The sequence below is a fragment of the Euphorbia lathyris genome, chromosome 7 (genome assembly GCF_963576675.1).
Source record: "Euphorbia lathyris chromosome 7, ddEupLath1.1, whole genome shotgun sequence".
Classification (NCBI taxonomy): Eukaryota; Viridiplantae; Streptophyta; class Magnoliopsida; order Malpighiales; family Euphorbiaceae; genus Euphorbia; species Euphorbia lathyris.
The window spans coordinates 78,818,084-78,838,024 of NC_088916.1; the positions used below are offsets into that span (position 1 = coordinate 78,818,084).

General features: G+C 33.0%; 2 protein-coding genes across 2 annotated transcripts; one reads left to right on the plus strand and one right to left on the minus strand.

The window, feature by feature from the left end:
* Positions 1-3,528: 3,528 nt before the first annotated feature.
* Positions 3,529-6,814, plus strand: LOC136235633 (UDP-rhamnose/UDP-galactose transporter 2-like). Its single transcript, XM_066025449.1, has 5 exons — positions 3,529-3,882; positions 4,073-4,257; positions 4,406-4,606; positions 5,563-5,724; positions 5,832-6,814. Exons 1-5 carry the CDS (start codon positions 3,753-3,755, stop codon positions 6,186-6,188), a joined length of 1,035 nt encoding a protein of 344 aa, XP_065881521.1. The 5' UTR covers positions 3,529-3,752; the 3' UTR covers positions 6,189-6,814.
* An 8,989-nt stretch (positions 6,815-15,803) lies between these two features.
* Positions 15,804-16,515, minus strand: LOC136200711 (auxin-responsive protein SAUR71-like). Its single transcript, XM_065991134.1, has one exon. The coding sequence runs from the start codon at positions 16,368-16,370 to the stop codon at positions 15,972-15,974; it is 399 nt and encodes a 132-aa protein (XP_065847206.1). The 5' UTR covers positions 16,371-16,515; the 3' UTR covers positions 15,804-15,971.
* Positions 16,516-19,941: the final 3,426 nt, after the last annotated feature.

Here is a 19,941-nt window from a genome sequence, read left to right on the forward strand (position 1 = left end):
AGAAGAACATCTTTGTTAGTTTACGACTAAAACCTTCATTTCTCGCTTTCAATCCGTATCAGAAGGTACATCATCAGACCACACTTTATCATTTATCATGTAACCCCTCCCTTTTTATTCATGTTCTTTGAACAACAACAAATGATAGAATATGAAACTATAATCTGAAACTATTCTAATGTGTATGTTTAAAAGTTCCAACTTCGTTTATTATCATAATGTAATGTTCCAACTTTGTAATATCCCACTTGGTTTAATATCATATTCCCTTTGCTGCTTCTCAGAAATTTATGATCTTCATTACTTTTTTTTTTCTTTTGAACAAGATGTCTACATTTTGTGAACTACATTTTCACTATGGAGGGAAATGGGTCTTAATACCGAAGAAGGAATACATAGGAGGAAAAGTTCAAATTGACAAGAAGCAAGATATCGATTACCTTTCTTACAAGGATTTAAAGGAAATGTATTTGTTGGAGTTAGGGTATGAAGAGGTTCAGCAATTGTTTTATTTAGAGAAAGAAAAGGAATTTGACGTCGGGTTGAAATTATTAGAAGGTGATAAAGAAATAAGGGTGCTAATACAACAATTACAGGAGGCTAAAGGGGGAGTGGTTCATATATATGCAGTCAATGAAGATGATTTTCCTATTTTCTATCAACAACCATCTGGTGGAGGTAAACTTAAGGTGTCTGATAATGTTATTCAAATGTCCACAGAGGGTAGTGAAGCATACTTACATTATGAAGAAAATGCAAAGGTAGTTGGTGTTGATGATTCTAGTGATAGTGATGATTCTACATATGAAGCAAATGTAAATGAAGACATAGGCAATGAAGATACCGATTTGGAATCAGAAAGTGATAGTGATGAGAATGAAGATACATATTTGGGATCAAATGAAGACGGAGGAGAAGAAGAACGTGATTCAGATGAGCATAATCACTTGAAGGCTAATCAAGAACAGTTTATAAGGGATAGGGCAAACAAATTTGCAGGCAATGTCAAACTAGAGATTGGACAAAGTTTTGCAAATGGAGAAGAATTTCGTTTGGCCATTTCTCATTATTCTGTTATAGAAGGTGTGCCTTTGAAGCTACAACAAAGTTGCAAGACAAGAATTAGGTACAAGTGTGTCGAAAAGTGCCCCTTCAAAGTGTTTGCATCTTCTACGGGAGAAACTGCTGGATTTGTCATTAAGTCATTAACACCTGAGCATGAATGTAACAGAGAATATGTCAATCCAAGAGCAACAGCCAAATTCCTTTGCATTTATTTCAAGGATATGATAAGAGGTAATCCTAATTATAGTGTTGGTGACATGATTGAACACTGGAAACAATTTTTGAAGTTGGATGTGTCGAGGGTAATTTGCAAGAATGCAAAGAGAAAGATTATAAGAGAGGTTGACGGGGGTTACAGAGAAGATTATTCAAGTCTTGAAGCCTACGCGAATGAATTGCGGATAAGTAACCCAGGGAGCCACATTGATTTACAGTTCAATAAAGAGAAATTAAAAAAAGGGAAACGAGTATTTTGGAGGCTATTTGTTTGTTTCGAAGCATGTAAGAGGGGGTGGATAGAAGGATGTAGGCCAATCATTGGTATAGACGGGTGCTTCTTGAAAGATATTTGCAAAGGGCAACTACTCGTGGCAGTTGGTCATGATGCAATGGACCACTTTTTTCCCATTGCATGGGCTGTGATAGATAAGGAGACAAAATGCAATTGGGGGTGGTTTTTGCAGAACTTGAAGCAACAACTGTCAAAACCTTACCTTGCCCACTTATATGGCCATGTGGATGCTGTGATTGGGATCGAATTAGTATAAAATAATTTGGTAAACTCTAATTTGTAAATTCTGAATTTGTATCTGCTACAAAATCTGCTTGTGTCTACTGGTTTTTAATATTTACTTGATGAATATTAGGGAAAAGCTTCTAACACTGCCCAATCATCTGATGCCAACAAAGGAAATAATGTGCATGGTTCGTCGATTAATCGTCCTGTCTGGATAAACCCTCGACAAAGGTTGAACGAGGTTGTGGGATTTGGGTATTTTTATGATGAATCTACTGGTAGTGTGATATATAATGTGAGTAATTTTTAAGTCATTCCTAATTCAAATATATAGTTTGAATATTTTGTTCTTACAGTTTGAATATTTTGTTCTATTAGCCGGGAACATCAAATCAAATGCTTGTGGAAGCTGAACATGATCCTCCACACATTGAAGATCCCGAGATTCGATTGACAATCCCTAATTTAAGCGAAAACAGACAGAGGTGTGGGAGGCCAATTAAACCACCAACTAGAGAAAGACATATCACATTTCCAAGTCAAGAATCTGAGCTTTTAATTCCTAGTAGTCTACCTTTCCAACCACCGAAGCTGCAATGGAATGGGAATGCTGCCATCACAACCAACCAATTGGAAATGGAACGAGAGTCTATGATTGGGAAAAAGCATAAGAGATCATGAGCACATAGTATTTTGGGTTCTATGAGTATTTTGGGTTTTGTTAGAGTTCTAACGGTGTCTTGAGTTAGTACTATGTCAAAAAGATATTTTTATTTTGCTAGTATGGTACAAATTAAGGAACTGATATTAAGCAATTTGGATTTTGTGTGACTGTATGGTAACATTTTGGATACATTTTGGATGAGTTACAGTTGACAATTGATATTTTGTATGCCAATATGGTACATTTTGAATGATTTTAAGAATTGGATTAGTTTATGTTAATTTGTACAATTGAGACTGTTATTATGAATTTAGGAGTCATGGAATCATTCATGAAAATAAGGTCTTAATGTGGAAGAATACTAATTAATTGTATTATAATAAATAAGAAAATATAACTAAATAAAAAGATAACATATGTTAATAGAGAAAGAATATAATATTATTAATTGAGACGTTTAGCTTAAATTGGATATATTTTGTAAACGTTAAGCTTAAATCCGTATTATTTTGTAAACGTTAAACTTATATTGGTGCTATTTTGTACGTGAGGCCTAAATTGATACTTTCTACAAACCTTGGGCCTATTTTGGTACCTTATCTGACGTGGCGCTGAGTTGGCAGACTTAACGGATGATGTGTCACTTTCTGTTAGTGATTTTCTAAATTGATGCTTGTTGTAAACGTTAAGCCTAAATTGATATTAGGTTATAAACGTTAAACCTATATTGGTGCTATTTTGAACGTTAGGCCTAAATTGGTACTTCCCCAAAAACCTTAAGCCTATTTTGGTACCTTATCCCTTTTTGTTTAGAATGTGGATTCAATTGATAATTTTTAGTTAGTTCAAGGATCTGATTGATGATTTTTTATAGTTTAGGATTCTAATTAAATTTAAAGTCTTTTTAAGGAACCAAATTGTTATTATGCCTAAAATAAACACCGCCGGCTATTATTTTTATTTTTTTGTTTGTTGTCCAACAAGAAAAGGGAAGGAAAAAGAGAAATTGACCGTCGGTGAAAAAATGTTTCAAAATCAATCAATATTAATAGAGGAAAAAGAATGCAAGGAAGAGAAAGAAGCGGAAGGAAAGGCAGAGACGAGGAACAGAAAACATTGGGGATTTAGATTTGGATTTTTCGGAACACACAATCTTCCCATTTCCTTCCTACTTTTCTTCTTCCTCTTCTTCCACGTTGATCTCCGTCTTTCAATTCTCATTATTCCGTTTTCCCCCGCCGGAGTTCGATTTTTCTCTCTTCCATTTCAAGTTTCGCAAAATTTCAAATGGAGTCGGAGAACAAGAAGTCGCCGGTCTCCGATGTCGGAGCTTGGGCGATGAACGTTGTAAGTTCCGTCGGCATTATTATGGCCAATAAGCAGCTTATGTCTTCCAACGGTTATGCTTTCACCTTCGGTATTATTCCTTTCTTCTCTATTTTAATTTACTACTTCATATCTTTCAGATCTCAGATCTCGCTATTTGTTTTGTGTCTTTTGCCTCCTGATCTCTCTTGTTCGTCTTTTCATTATCTCGATCTTCATTTTGTTGATTTCATTTCTGTGGATTAATGATTAATTTTATCAACTGATTTCAATTTTTTCAGCCACGACCTTGACCGGTTTCCACTTTGCGGTAACGGCTATTGTCGGCCTTGTGTCTAATGCTACCGGTTTATCTATATCAAAGCATGTCCCAATGTGGGAGCTTCTCTGGTTCTCTATCGTTGCCAATACGTCTATCACTGCCATGAATTTCAGCCTTATGCTTAATTCCGTCGGATTCTACCAAGTGCGTTTCCTTTTCTATGCTTTTTTCGTACTGTTTTTGCACAAACGATTTTAATTTCCTTATCACGAACCACGCAGATCTATTTTATCTATATTAGTCATTGCAACACAGTTTGTCAGTTATCCTTATCTAATTGTTCTATGCACAGATTTCTAAACTCAGCATGATCCCTGTGGTTTGCGTCATGGAATGGATCCTTCACAGTAAACACTACTCCAAGGAAGTCAAGTTATCAGTTATGGTCGTTGTTATCGGAGTTGGTGTTTGCACAGTAACAGATGTCAAAATTAATGCTAAAGGTTTCATATGTGCCTGTTTAGCTGTTGTGTCAACGTCTTTGCAGCAAATTGTGAGTATATACCTAATCTTGTCAGCTTAATTTTGTTTTGCCATTTTTCTTGTTCTTTCTCTTCCCTGACTTTGCTTGGAAATGTTTGCGCTACTTCTCCATTGCCTGTGCTGGGGAAGCTGATAGCCAGTTTATAATGCACTAGCATACCAATATTTTTTGCAGTCTTAGGTCTGTTGATGTCTTCCTTAAGTTAATGGCTTAGGTATCCTACTAATCGATGAATCCAAAATAAGGCACTATTGATACTTTTTAAGCTGATATTTTACCAACTCTGAATGAATTCTTCAATAAATGATGACCATACAAACTAGCTGACTTGAGCATTATGGTATAAATCCATTTTAAATATAAATAGGGAATATAGGAAATAGGCTGCAATGTGGCTAGAGTCTAGAAGCTAACTAGTATGTATTCTTATCTTTTAGGGTTTGAATCTTACATTATCAATGTTTGGGACTAAATTGTGAATTGAAAATAAGAAACATAATGAAATGGATTGATTGTTTCCTCAAATTATACCACTAGAGATGTTAACTGCCAGTTAAAGGTATGTAATTGCAGTACACAGTTATATGAAGTCTTTGAAATGTATTCCTGCAAAACCAATGAGTTCAATTTGATGAGGACCTGTGATTATTACCACCGCATCCACTATGATATTAAATTAGCAGAATGATCATGGTGACGAGAAGAAAATACGAGTAGTTGAGAATTTGAGAAGGAACTTATTTGGGGTGTGTGGAGACTTTAGTTTAAATAGTGGAGTTTCTACAGTTAAATGGCACTACTTGAATGGTGAGAAAGTCAAATAGGTGGAGTTGGTAGTAGTGGGCATGTTCATTTATGTTGTCAATATGGAACTTAAGTGTAAAAGCATATTCATGGCTTGAGATTGCAATGATGTTATTTTGTCTAACAAATTTTAATCCATTGTGTTTTCTTTTCCTAAACAGACAATAGGCTCCTTACAGAAGAAATATTCTATTGGATCTTTTGAATTGCTTAGTAAGACAGCTCCAATTCAAGCTGTTTCTCTTCTTGTTTTTGGTCCATTTATTGATTACTTCCTCACTGGAAAATTTGTAAGCAGCTATAAGATGTCTACTGGTGCCATGGTAAGCACTGCCTTTTCTAGCTATGCTCACTCTTGCGTTCCAATTCAGCTCACTCTTGTGTTCCAATTCTTAAGTGATCTTAATGAAATGGTTTTTTATATCTGCAGATATTTATATTTATGTCTTGTTCGCTCGCTGTATTCTGCAACGTGAGCCAGTACCTCTGCATCGGAAGATTCTCAGCAGTTTCGTTTCAGGTTTTAGGTCACATGAAAACGGTTTGTGTGCTTACACTGGGGTGGCTGCTCTTTGATTCTGAGATGACATTCAAGAACATAATGGGTATGTTAATAGCAGTAGTTGGAATGGTAGTTTATAGTTGGGCTGTAGAGGCTGATAAGAGTGCAATTAAGGCTTTGACCCATCCGAAGAACAGTCTAACAGAAGAGGAAATCAGACTTCTGAAGGAAGGAGTAGAAAACATTCCTTTGAAGGATGTTGAACTAGGTCAATCTAAAGTATAGATATTGGCTGGAAAACCAATTGTTGTTTTGCCTCCACGAAGAAGCATCCACCAGCTGACCCTTTTGCAGAAAATTTTAGAAAATGTGCTATTTAAGTCATTTGTTCCTTTTTTTTTTAAAATTCTTGGTTATTTAAATTATTATTATTTTTTCTATGTGAAAAGAGATTAGCAATGAAAGTCATGGGGTCATGTGATAAAAAGGACATGTACAACTTCATATATCAGCAGAAAAGTTCTTAGTAAGCAATAGATTTGTGTTTTTTTGGCTGTTGTCGGTGGACCATATGGTTATAGAAGAGATAGAATTTCCATGTTATGCTGTTTTTTGACAGCTAAATTTACCAATTATTAACACAATATAATGTAATGACAGATGGCTTTAGCAGTAGGAGATAGAATTTTTTATTCTGCTGAAAGCAAAAGTTTCCATTTATTTTTCTTTATTTTTGAAATTTGGGGCATTTTGTAAATTTTGGAGATCATGGGGTTTCAACCACAAACCCATATAGTATGGTGACAACCTAGCAAAAGTTACCAATTATTCATTGCAGTAATGATTATGTTCAGATATAATTACCAATTCAGTTTATTGACTTTATTTGATGCAATATCTTGTTTTGATTCTTTTTCATTGGGTATTTCATAAGTTAAAAATTGATACTTTTATTGGTTAATGACTCACAATGAATGAAATTTAATAACTAACAAATTAAAAGCCTTGTAAGAAAAGAAAAAATTGAAAATTTCCTAGCAAGAAAGAACACAATGCCTCTGAATAAAGGACATGTCATTGAATAAAGGGCATGTGCTTCAAATTGATATGCATGTGAGAGGATGACTACTTTGATGTTTGACATGTAAACAATAACGTGTTCCACAATTTTTTTTTTGAAACTCTTGGCTTCTCATTCTCAATTCATATTTATATTACGTCTTAAAATGAAAAATTGTAATAAGTTATTATTATTATTGTTGGGTCTAGGCCAATTTCTCGATAATACTTCTTTTAGAAATATTGACATGTGATGGAGTAAGCCTGTAAACTTTCATGTCAACAATGAGCTCATAATCCGGAGAAAGTTACCCTTTTATATAGGTGAGCAGCTTGTGAATGTACAAATTTGCTCGTTGGTTTGACGGTGAGATAAATGTGGTTTAGGCCCCGAGCCTGCTTCCTTAGTGCGCTTTCCTTTAGAAAGCAATGAGCTTAAGGTTGTAAAAACACTAGGCAGTATTCAGGCGGATAGATCTCGAAGATTAATCGGGGATTAGTCGAAAATTAATTGAAGATTAATCAGATTTTGTATTTTTGTATTTTTTATTTGTTAAGCAAACTAAAAACTACAACAACAACTAAGGGCTGTTTATTTCATCTTTCGGAACTTTTAATGAAAAGTTGTTTATACTTATTAATTTTGATAAAATACACCCTTGTGGTGGGACCCCTTCCCGGACCCTCGTTCAGTGGGGACGCGTAATGCCCCGGGCCGCCCATTTTTTTTTTTATCTTTCTTGTTTTCACAAAATATAATTTTTCGTTAACGATATTCGAATCTTTGTAATACAATTCACTACAAAAAAAAAAGGGCTTTACCAATACTTTTATAAAGTGTCTCATGGTTATAACAACATCTTTTTTACCAACACTTTTTTTCTATCAATATTGATGAAACAACAAAGTTTTGCCCGTCCAATAAGTTATATTATTATTTAATTATTTAGGTTATTTTTATTAATTTTATATTATACTTTATACTTTTATAATTTAATTGTTGATTAATTTAAAATGTGATTATATTAGATATTTTATAAACTAAAAGTAAAAGTTTCATAATTTTACCAAACACTTATTATTAATCAGCTAATTGATTGACAGTTAAGAATAATACAAATTAACTAACAACAACAACAACTAATAAGATAATGTTTCTTTCAGCTTGTCGGGGTTGCTTTTAACTTTTTATTCTAAACAACAGAAAATTTACGGTTTGATATAAAACATCTTTTAGTGTTTTTTTTTTTAATATAGAAACGCTACCTTTTTGAAGCTTTTCATGAAAAACTATTTATATTTATTTAATTTTGATAAAATTATCATTATTGTTTTCACAAAATACATTTTTTCTTTAATGATATTTTGAATTTTGTAATGTCATCGACGAACAACAAAGTTTTACTCCATTTAATATTTTATTATCTTTAAATTTTATTTAATTATTTAGGTTAGTTTAATTAGTTTTTATATCATACTTTTTAATTTTATAATTTATTTGTTGATTAATTTAAAACATGTCCATATTAACTTTTTTTATACAAAAACAATAGCGGTTCATCATAATTTATCAAATACTAATTATTAATCATCTATTGTGGAAGATCTCAAACACCTAGGCAAGGTTGCAGGGGTGGTCTGCGTTATTAATATTGAGAATTATCATGTCATCAATGTAGGCTTGAACTATTTTGCCAGTAAACATTTTATTGATGAGCCGCTGATAGATTGCTCCGGCGTTCTTTAGGCTAAACGACATTGACATTATAACAATAAGCCGCTTTGTGAGTGATGAATGAGGTCTTCTTTGCATAGTTTGAATCCATTGTTTAGTTTCTTAACTAAACACTTAAAACTCTCATTTTTAATAGGGTTAATTATAAAAACGTACCATGTGGTTTGGCCGATTTGCGATGTAGTACCTGTGGTATTTTTTTTTGCAAATGCAACCCTGTGATTTGCAAAATTTTGCACTTGAGTTCACTTTGTCAGAATTTGATCGATAACGAATTCGAAATAAAAAATTTCAAGAGTTAAATGATATTTTAAACAACTTTAATTCTTCAATTTTTTAGGTTTGAGGTCATTTAGATGTTGTTTTTTATGAGAGAGAAATATAATGTTTAGAGAGAGAAAACTCCAAAAATGATGATTTTGAAAAATTAAGAATATGGTTCCATAGTAAATATGATACCAAACAAGTTTAATTCTTGAAAAATTTCATTTTGATGTCGTTATCGGCCAAATTTGGCAAAGCAAAAAAAAACATGTAAAATTTTACAACCATAAATTGTGTTTGCAAAAAACAATACCACAGGTATCACATCGCAAATCGGTCAAACCACATGGTACTTTTTTGTAATTAACCCTTTTTAATATGAAAAGGCAAATAGAATGAAAAAATAGAATAAACTGTTGGTCCCGTGTGATTAGTTCAAAGGGGGGGTTAGGAACTAATGTAACTTTTTCGTTTAATTATGCTGACTTAATAAATTCTTTAAGTTATTTAACTTTGTTTTGGTCAGCACGACCGAGAGACGTAACACAGCTTTAGTCAGATGCTGACTAGAACTGTTTTACTTATGAGTTGGGAATTGACACTTGAGGTCAGCTTCCAACTCAGCACCACAATTACTCAGTATCAGCTTTTACAGATTATATTCTGAGCAATTTAATCAAGCAACACATATATAGATATATTGAGAGAGAGTTAGAAATTACTCAGCACGATTTATCCTGGTTCGGCCTCTCCGCCTACGTCCAGTCCCCAGAGTCCCTCCGGGCTTTTTCGATCCAATACTGAGCTCTTTAAAGGTAGAGCACAAACCGTTTACAAGGCAGTTGAATATGCAAGAGTACCTTCCTCTATTCGTCTACTCAACTCCTACTAAGTGCTATAACCGAACACCTAGATTTCTCTACCGCTGAGTACTTAAAACCGAGTACTCAGCACCACTCTCTCAATTTTACAATTGATACAAACTTGTTCTTTCTAGATGAAGAACACTTTAGATGATTACAAAATCAATCTAGCTTTTACACAGAATTGGAAATTTGGTGTAAGATCTTTTTCTTGTTTGAATGTGCTTTTGTATATTTCTCTTTTTCTCTTTTTGTTTCAGCAATCGGCAAAGGATCCAAGAATGAACTTGTCCTTTTATAGTTGAGGTCTGAAGCTCTAATGATTTGAATTGGAATTATCCGTTGGTTTCAAACGGATTTATTGCGTCATTGTTCAGGTCAGCTTCAGATTTGCAGGCCAATCCTGTCGTCTGAAATTAGCAGGCGTCAGGCTTGTCTTATTCCCGCAGGTGCGTCTTCTAGTGCCAGTTCGTCTTTTAGCTAACGGACAGTTGACCCATGCATCTCAAAATTTTCTTTTGCGTAATTCCAAGGCTTCTGTTATTGGTGCAGACAGATGTCGGATCTTGTCTTTTAGCAAACGGATCAATCATGCTGTCCTGACGAACACTCAGCTTGACTTCATTGATGTTGCCTTTGTTCTTTGTTTCTGAGTCATATTCTTACTCAGCTTCTGTGGTCAGCTTCGTCTGCAAGCTTTAGTTTGAAGGAAGACTTTTCTGAGTTGCGTTTCACTCAGCGTTTGTTCTGAAGACGACTTTCCTTCTGTTATGCTGAGTTGCACTCCACTCAGCTTGTGGTGTGTTCTCATGCTGACTTCGTCCTGTCTTACCTTTTGTTTCTGTTTGTATTTATACTTATACTCAACATTTAACAAACATATTAGTACAATTAAATCAAAGCACTTAAATATAATTGCCCCTTAATCATGGATTAACTTAAATCATTTTGTCAAATCAAAATCATGTGGAAATGTGTTTCAACATAAACAAACACCCTTTAAAACCTGACATGCAAAATGAAACTTTCTTTTATCCCGTGTGAAAATCAGAAGTACGATTGCCAATTATCACATATGAGATAAACCTACCAGACGATAATTGAATAATAAATAATTTGAATTAGTTTAAACTTGTACGATAAATTAGTCATAACATATTTTGTTCTCTCAATCTCAACATATGTCAGGACCGGTCCTGGCATTTTATGAGCCCTAGCCGAAATAAGAGAAAACGAGAACTTAATAAAAAAACGGGAAAAGTATAAAAATAAATCCCGTGGTTTGGGCATTTTTCAAACATAAACTATGTGGTTGAAAAGTTGGCAAATATGTACTTTGAGGTTGATTTCATTAGCAAACACAGTCCAAATTGACTAACGATGTTTAAAAAGTCAAAAATTAAAGGGAAAAGAGTTAATTTTATCTTTATCTTTATTTATTTTATAAATTAACCCACTTTCTTATCTAATTATCACAAACAAGCCCAAAATAAAAATAAAAATCCAAACTCACTATTTCTCTTCTCTCTTCCACTTCACCATCTTTTTCTCATCTGAATGAATTAACTGTAAATGAAATTTTTCTCTAGTACTCCTTTCAAATGTTTTTTTTATGCATTTTTCCATTAAGACATGACTCATAAGGCAATAATTCAATCTTTCTTAAACGACGTAAGCAAACCTTTTTTGGCTAATCAGCTTATTCGATCTTAGCCAATATGGTTTATCCCAATATGAAATAAAATAACATCCTTATCATTCATAGATAATGAAGAAAAAGTATTAAGAGAAAAACTATCATTGCAATTATCCAAACCAACATCCAAAATTGTCAAACCATTCGTAATGTATCCACAACCATAAAATTCATCATCCACACACAATTTCAAACCGTTATTTCTAAAATAAAAATTGAAGCCTATCCTTAGCATTGATGTAACATAAATAAGATTCATCTAAATCTTGAGCGTAAAGAGGACGTCTTGTAAATGAAGAGTCTGACCAACACGCATATTCAATCTCTAGTTGTCTCTTGCATAGATCCAATTTGATCGAACTAGAATCCATTGGAACTCAGTGAAGGCATCTCTATCCTTTGTCATGTGGTCTGTTGCACCTCAATCAACAACCCATAAAGGATCGAATTCAGTTAAAAGAGCAGTACTAGATACATGTATCTCACCCATGCTTAAGTGAATTGAATGTACCATAAAGGCATCTCTATCCTTTCCAATTAGGTTTATGAATGATGCACCCCTTGTTCAGATTGTAAAAGTACATATCTGAATCTGAAAATCAGTCTAGTTTGGCAATTATAGTCTCTCACTACACCTATTAAACAGACATAAAACACATCCAAAAAATAGTTTTCACCAATAATAAAGGCCCTGTTTGGTAAAGAGCGGTTTTGACCAACTTTAGAGGTTTGACCACTGAAACCGTTAATTGGAGTGTTTGGTGGAGAGAGGTTTGGGAGAGAGTTTTGAGATGAAAACGCTAATTTAGAAAAAGCTCTTAAAAGGAGCTTTTTCAATTAGCGTTTTGCAATATTAAAATTAATGGACTTCTTTAACCCTAATAGATAGACTCCATCTTCTCCTGCGCCAAAATTAATGCCCTTATTCGTCTTTTTGCACAAACCGCTATTATCAATCAGCTAATTTTTACCAAACAGGTCTACACAAACAGCTAATCAAATCAGCTAGTCAAATCAGCTAATGTAATCAGCTAACAGCTAACAGCTAATTCCCAAACAGGGCCAAAATCAAAACAACTATTATCTCAATTTTATTTAATAAAACAACGAATTTCTTCATGTTCGTATATCAAGAACTAACGAAATACGAGATTTGTGGTTCTGATACCAATGAAGAAAATATCCAATAATAATCCAAATACACACATATAGGTTTAAGCTTACATCTTGTAGAGCACGAACCCGTTGAGAAGATTGTAACCGAAGAACAGATTATCACGATCTCGTATTACCGGTCATGAATCACCCACACCACCAAGGTTAGTCGGGAGATTAAAATGATAAGTCCGCAAACTAAGAGCGGACAACTGGGATAGAAAGAGATGGTGGCGCAAGAGAGGGAGTCGGAAGGAGGCAAAGATTTTGTATCTCTTGGACTGAATAGTGAGCTTATGAGATTATTGTTTTTGTTATTTAGAGTAATTTAAAAAAAAAAAAAAAACTATATGGTTAAACTATCGTTGTTAAAACTGAGCTGGTTAAAAAAACTGAAAAAAATAAAGGGTTTGAGGAGGATTTAATCGAGATTCAACCGATATTAGAAAATTATATGAAAATTATATTTCTATTCATATTTAATCTTATAATATAATATAATATTAACTATATTTATAAAAATTATACTAATATACTAAACAAGACTTACTTTGTCAAAAACAAAATAAATATAGTCTAACCCTATTTATATATATTAATAAAAGATATAATAAAGCTGCACTATATAAATTTCGATATTATGACAAATTTGGTGCAACACCACCATAAGCACTAATTTGATTCGTACGACTGGTTGGAGAGGTCACCGAGTCCAATGGTAAAATGCTGTTGGATCACAAAATCATCTGTTGTTTCCATATCCGGGAAAAAAATCCTCTGTCCCGAATTCTCTGTCCCTTTCTCTGTTCCCCATTCAATTTTTGACACGTGTCCCTTTTATCTTACTTTATTGCTACTAACTATGGTTAGATATACTTAACTTTAGTTAAAATGTAGTTAAAGGGACACGTGTCAAAAGTTGAATGGGGGACAGGGAAGGAGACAGGGAATTCGGGACAGAAGATTTTTTTCCCCGTATCCGTATCTTTTTTTAATGTGCTTTTCATATAAAGTGGTTTTTTTTTTATATAAGTCTTCTTCGTTTATAAACTATATTATATATTTTAATTAAAGGGTTAATTTTAGATATAACCCCTGTGGTTTTAAGTTTTAGCAAATAAATACCTGTGGTTTGATTTCGAGCAAATAAATACCTGTGGTATGTTCCGTTTTTCAAAAACGCGGAAACGGTAAAGACACCATCTATATGCTGACGTGGCCAAGGGTAATTTAGTCAATAAGAGTTAATTTCAAATAAATTGTTGTGGTTTGCGTGTTTTTTGCAAATAGGTACCTGTGGTTTGTATATTTTTGCAAATAGATATCCGTGGTTTGGATGTTTTTGCAAATAGGTATCCGTGGTATAACAAACTATAAACAAATGCTTAATTTAGGCAAATATTGTGGTTTGTTATACCACGGGTACCTATTTGCCTAAATTAAGCGTTTGTTTATGGTTTGCTATACCACGGGTATTTGTCTAAATTAAGCTTTTGTTTATGGTTTGTTATACCACGGGTATCTATTTGCAAAAACATCCAAACCACGGGTACCTATTTGCAAAAATATCCAAACCACACGTATCTATTTGCAAAAAACACGCAAACCACAACAATTTATTTGAAATTAACTCTTATTGACTAAATTACCCTCGGCCACGTCAGCATATAGACGGCGTCATCATCCGTTTCCGCGTTTTTGAAAAACGGAGCATACCACAAGTATTTATTTGCTCGAAATCAAACCACAGGTATTTATTTGCTAAAACTTGAAACCACATGGGTTATATTTGAAATTAACCCTTAATTAAATAGAGGTGATTTTATATAAAAGGGATAACAACAGGGTAAATTACACTCATGGCCACTGAGCTTTATCCATTTTCACATTATGGCCACTAAACTTCATTTCTTCCCAGTATGGTCACTGAACTTTACAATTTTTAACATCGGTGGCCACTTAACGTCTCAAAATGACCGTTGATGGATAAAAATAAAAAATCCAAAGCGTTAATGATATTCTAAGGAACTTTAATTCTTGAAAATTTTCGTTTTGAGGTCAGTTGGATGTTGTTTGGTTAGGAGAGAGAAAGTGAATTTTTAGAGAGAGAAAGCTCTAAAAAATGTGATTTTCGAAAATAAAAAATGTGGTTTCATGGTAAATGTCGTTCTAAACAACTTTAATTCTTGAATATTTTCATTTTGAGGTGGTTAACGATCGTTAACGGTCATTTTGAGAAGTTAGTTAAATTTGAGTAGCCACCGATGTTAAAAAGTGCAAAGTTCAGTGGTCATGCCGGAAAGAAATGAAGTTCAGTGGTTATAATGTGAAAATGAGTAAAGTTCAGTGGCCATGAGTGTAATTTACCCGATAACAACAACAATAAAGTCTTAATCCTGAAATAATTTGGGGTTGGTTAACCTGAATCATCATATAAAACCGTGAAATCAAGTCGTGTCAACGACACAAATTCTCTCTCTCTATTACTATATTTTCCTCAATCCCTAATAAACTCTATCTCCTTCAAGTTTACTTAAGTCTTTCCCTACCTGATTCAAAAAAAAAAAAGTCTTTCCCTACCCGATTCAAAAAAAAAAAAAAGTCTTTCCCTACCTCTCACCACTACATCCCTTTGCCACTCTTCCGTCCTCCTAACCGGCGTATCAAGCGCTCTTCGTCTTACATGATCAAACCACCTTAATCGGTCTTCCCTCATTTTATTCTCAATAGATGTAACCTCTACTTTTGTCCTAATTATTTCATTACTCACCTCCGATCCTTTCTCGTATGATCATGACCACACATCCATCTCAACATACGCATCTCCGCAACCGACTTTGAAATAAAAACATCAGATTTTGTTCCGGAATTTCTTATTAAATAGACTTTCCAGAATGTAATCATTGATCCAATTAATGGTTCGGTCACTACTCCTCCAACTAAACAAAATCATCAACATCAGTGCAGTAGAAATATTTGAAATAAGTATTTCAAATAATTTCTTTTCTAATATTTGAAATAATTACGTGGTGCAGAAGTAGCAGCAATAATTATTGATTTATGATGGTAGAAAATTATTGTAACCATGTGGATCCAGAAAAGCAAATAAAAAAAATCTAATTAAATTAATTTACGATAATATTACAAATCTCTCAAAATAATTGTGTACATTTGTATGTGTAAAACATCTGAAACTAAAAAAAAAAAATGAGGGAGGAGTTCAACTAAAAAAACAAACTGACTTCCTTCCGATGAATCAAAAAAAAAAAAAAAATCAACCACAGAGATCAGGAAGATCATGAAGAAGAAGAAGGAGAATATTTAGAATGAAAATTAGAAATGAGATCAGAAAGTTGCATATAATGAGCAGATGGATTACTAGTTTTAAGAAGGTGCAGAAGGTACTCGAAAAGATGAACATCGCAGGCGATTCTCAGAGCTCCGTCGTACGAAAAACCGAACTCTTCCTCTGAAAGACGAAGCAGATCTTCAAATAATGGATGATTTAGGAAATTAGCCTCCATCTCCAGTTTCCATTCGAATTCTTTTCCGACGTACACTCGAATGTAGCCTTCGCGAATTTCATCTTCTTCTTCGTCTTCCGATCTTCTTCTCATCATCTCCGATTGCGATTGCGATTGCGATTCGAATCCTTTTGCTCCGCAGCACCACATCTTTCTCAATATACCGCTCATGATTGATTTTTTTGAAGGATTCTCCAATCTGCTGCTGAATATGATTGCTTGTATATATAGAAATGCGGCGGGTTTGGATTGGAATTAATATAAATATATATAGAATACTTAGACTTGGATCATACGCAGAAAAGAGTTGTTATTTATATATGCATAACTGCATGATAATGGAGGTGAAGCCGCGGAAAGCATTTATTTATTTATTTTAAAATATTTATTTATTCTACTTACCAAGAACCACCCTCCAATTACTACTTTTTAATTATTAGATAACCGGATAACTTACTATAGAGGATATAATGTTTTTTTTTTTTTTTTTTTTTTTTTTAAGAGAAAGAGAATATAAATTAGGCTAATTTCATATATATATATATAATTTATTACGATAAGATCTTACGATCGGTTCGGAATGGGTGACGCCGTGATAGAAGGTCTGAGCAAGGAGTGACTCTAAGGGATGGCGATAGGGGAATGAATGAACTGAATCCCACATCGAAAATGGAGAGAGAGTGATAGGACTTATTAGTAAGATGAGTTCCAATATATGCACACGCGTTTTAAAGCCGTGAGATCCAAGATGTTAGATTTGGGGCAAAACGGACAATATCTACATGATATTGGGTCAAAATGTTACAATTGTTATCAGAACCGACTCTCCACGTACGATGTTACCAGATGGTAGCTGGTGGGCTTCTAATAACGACTCGGTCCGGAGTGGTGGTGTCGGGGTAGAAGGTTCGAGCAAGGAGCGGTCCTAAGGGATGGCGATGTGGGCAGAAATGAACTGAATCTCACATCGAAAATGGAGAGAGAAAGTGACCGTGACTTATTAGTAAGGTAGATTTCAATACATGCATACACATTTTAAAGGCATGAGGCCCAAAATGTTGGATTTGGGCCAAAGCCGACAATATGTACTTGGTATTAGGTCATGATCTTACATAAGATGTAAAAAATTAACGTTGAGTAATTTTATCTTTAACGTTTAAAATAGTATTTACTCCTAATATTGACCGCTAGGAGGAATTTTATCATTAATGTTAACATGTTGGAGAAATTTAATAAATAATTCATCAAATTGTATTTTCACTCGTTAATCTTGTCACTTCTATTATACATGCGCGTCATCTTATTACTAATCATTAACATATTATATGTGGAAAAAATAGAAAAAATCATAAAATTATAATGTATTCCGTACGAGTTTGACGAAAAAAACTTAAAAAAATCCAAATATTTCTTTAAATTTAAAAGTATTAATCTTAAATTGTATTATGAAATTACAAAAGAAAAATTTAATTTTTTTTGTTTTAGTTACAACTGGTGCATAACGTGGAACAGTACATATATTTGAGTGAAAATATAGAACTTTTATATTAAACATCGGATCTTCCACGTCACTTGGAGGATTCACAATTCACATTTCGATACGTGTATTGTGGTCCTACTTAATATTTAAATCAGTAGGCCCTTCTATAATATGTATGAGTCTATATTACATATGGTAAAATATGTGTGGAAGGTCTTTCATTTGACATGGACAACCGGGTGCTCCTAATAATTTCCCGAAAAGATGATGTACATTTATAGGAGAATAATATGATTCATAAATAAAGAAAATGTTGTGTTACTAATGTTTTAACTTAGTCAAGTTTTTGTTAAAATAATAATAAAAACTATTTTTGAACCTTAACTACACGTTTAAACTTTTAGTCTAGTTAGTTTCGTGATATGATATTAAAGTTTTTTTGGACCAAATGATCAATGATTTGATTTCTAATAATCTCATTTATATTGATGAATTTTAAACACATTATGAGATGAAATTGTGTTTTACACACTTGAAGTCCAAGAGACATTCATAAAAGAAGGGAAAAATACGAAAAAATGCATATAGTTTGTCAATTTTGCAAACAGATATATGTAGTTTAAAAGTTTACAAATAAAGGTCTGTGGTGGGCTTTATTTACAAAATAAAGTATTACAATTACACAATTAAGTTCTGATTACAATTAAAGACATTTTTATCTTCAAAAAAATTATTCTTACATATCATCAAGACATAACCCCTGAAAAAAGCAACTTTCTAAATCGAAACAATAAATAATATGGTGGAATTTTACGTTTTTTACTAATCTGAAAGTTTATGAACTAAATTGATATTTAAATTCATCTTACACCGTTTTGATTTTGGGATCTATATTTTATCAATATATAAATATAATTGAAAAAAAATTAAAAAACGCTTTTATTAACATCAATTACTTAAAAGTTAATACTTTATTTTGTAAAAAAATATACCACATATCTCTATTTGCAAACTTTTAAACCACGGACCTTTATTTACAAATGAAGTAAACTACAAACATTTTTTTTTTTTTTTTTTTTTGCGTACCTTGCCCTATAAATGTGTCAAAAGAATAATAAAAGCCATTCTTCCACTTTTGAGTTTCAATTATACTATCTTGTCTTGTTGGTAGGAGTAAATTTGTCCTTAATTAGTGATAATATATATATAGCATAATATATATAATTTAAGCCCTTCTTTTTAATTAATTTAGGGTTGTATACTTAGGCTATAAATGATTTAAGCCGCTCACAATAAAAGTTCGATCGTGTTCGACTCGATTTATAAACGGACCGAGTTTGAATACAACGAAACTTAACTCAAAATTTTGTGAGTAGACTCGGTTATAAGTGCATAAACAAGTTTGGTTATAATTTTCATAAACACACTCAGTAAGCTAAATTCAATTTTTTTTATAATAGTATTTCTATAAAGTAAGAAATGTAAAATAACGTATTTTTATGTAAATTTTAGTTTTGTAGATTTAAAAACTATATGGTTTTGTGTTAAGAAAATTAAAAAATATATAATTAATGATTGTTCGCGAATGAAATTTGTGAATAGAATTAACGAGCTGCTTGTGAGTAGACATGTTCATGGACCGAGTTCGGACCGGGCCCATCGGGCTTGTATCTAAAAATGCTCCGTCTGAACCCAGTGTAGCCCGTTATTAATTTAGGCGGGCTAGGGGCTCAAAAATCAAATCTCAAGCCCAACCCATATAAACCAACATATATATATATTTATAATTTTTCATAATAAAAAATAAAAAACTATTCTTAAAAATAAATATTAGTATATAAATATATAAATTTATTAACTAATATGAATAGACGGGCCGGGCTAGACCGGACCGTGCTATTTTTATAAATCCCAAATCCGTTTAAAAAATAGATAGGTTTTAGCGGACCTGGACCGGGCTGGGCTTAAGGATAAATTTTCATGTTTAAGCCTGGTCCAGGGGACACGAGCCTAGGTGGGTATCTTGACTCGTGAACATGTCTACTCGTGAATAGCTCACGAACAAAATGTTGCATTTATCAATTTTCTAACGAGTCGTGCATGAATAGGCCAAAGTTCGGTTCAACTCGATTACAATCTCAATCCTTAGCGCTTCTTTTTACTTAATTTAGAGTTGTATAATCCATTACTTAATATATATATATATATATATATATATATATATATATATATATATTTTAGGAAATGGATTTCTTTTTTTTT

Excerpts from the sequence above, each read along its gene's own strand:
- LOC136235633 (XM_066025449.1), top strand. The coding sequence starts at position 3,753 with ATGGAGTCGGAGAACAAGAAGTCGCCGGTCTCCGATGTCGGAGCTTGG. Across the intron at positions 3,883-4,072 it reads CGGTTATGCTTTCACCTTCG|CCACGACCTTGACCGGTTTC; the intron begins GTATTATTCCTT and ends CAATTTTTTCAG. Across the intron at positions 5,725-5,831 it reads AGATGTCTACTGGTGCCATG|ATATTTATATTTATGTCTTG; the intron begins GTAAGCACTGCC and ends TTATATCTGCAG.
- LOC136200711 (XM_065991134.1), bottom strand. The coding sequence starts at position 16,370 with ATGAGCGGTATATTGAGAAAGATGTGGTGCTGCGGAGCAAAAGGATTC.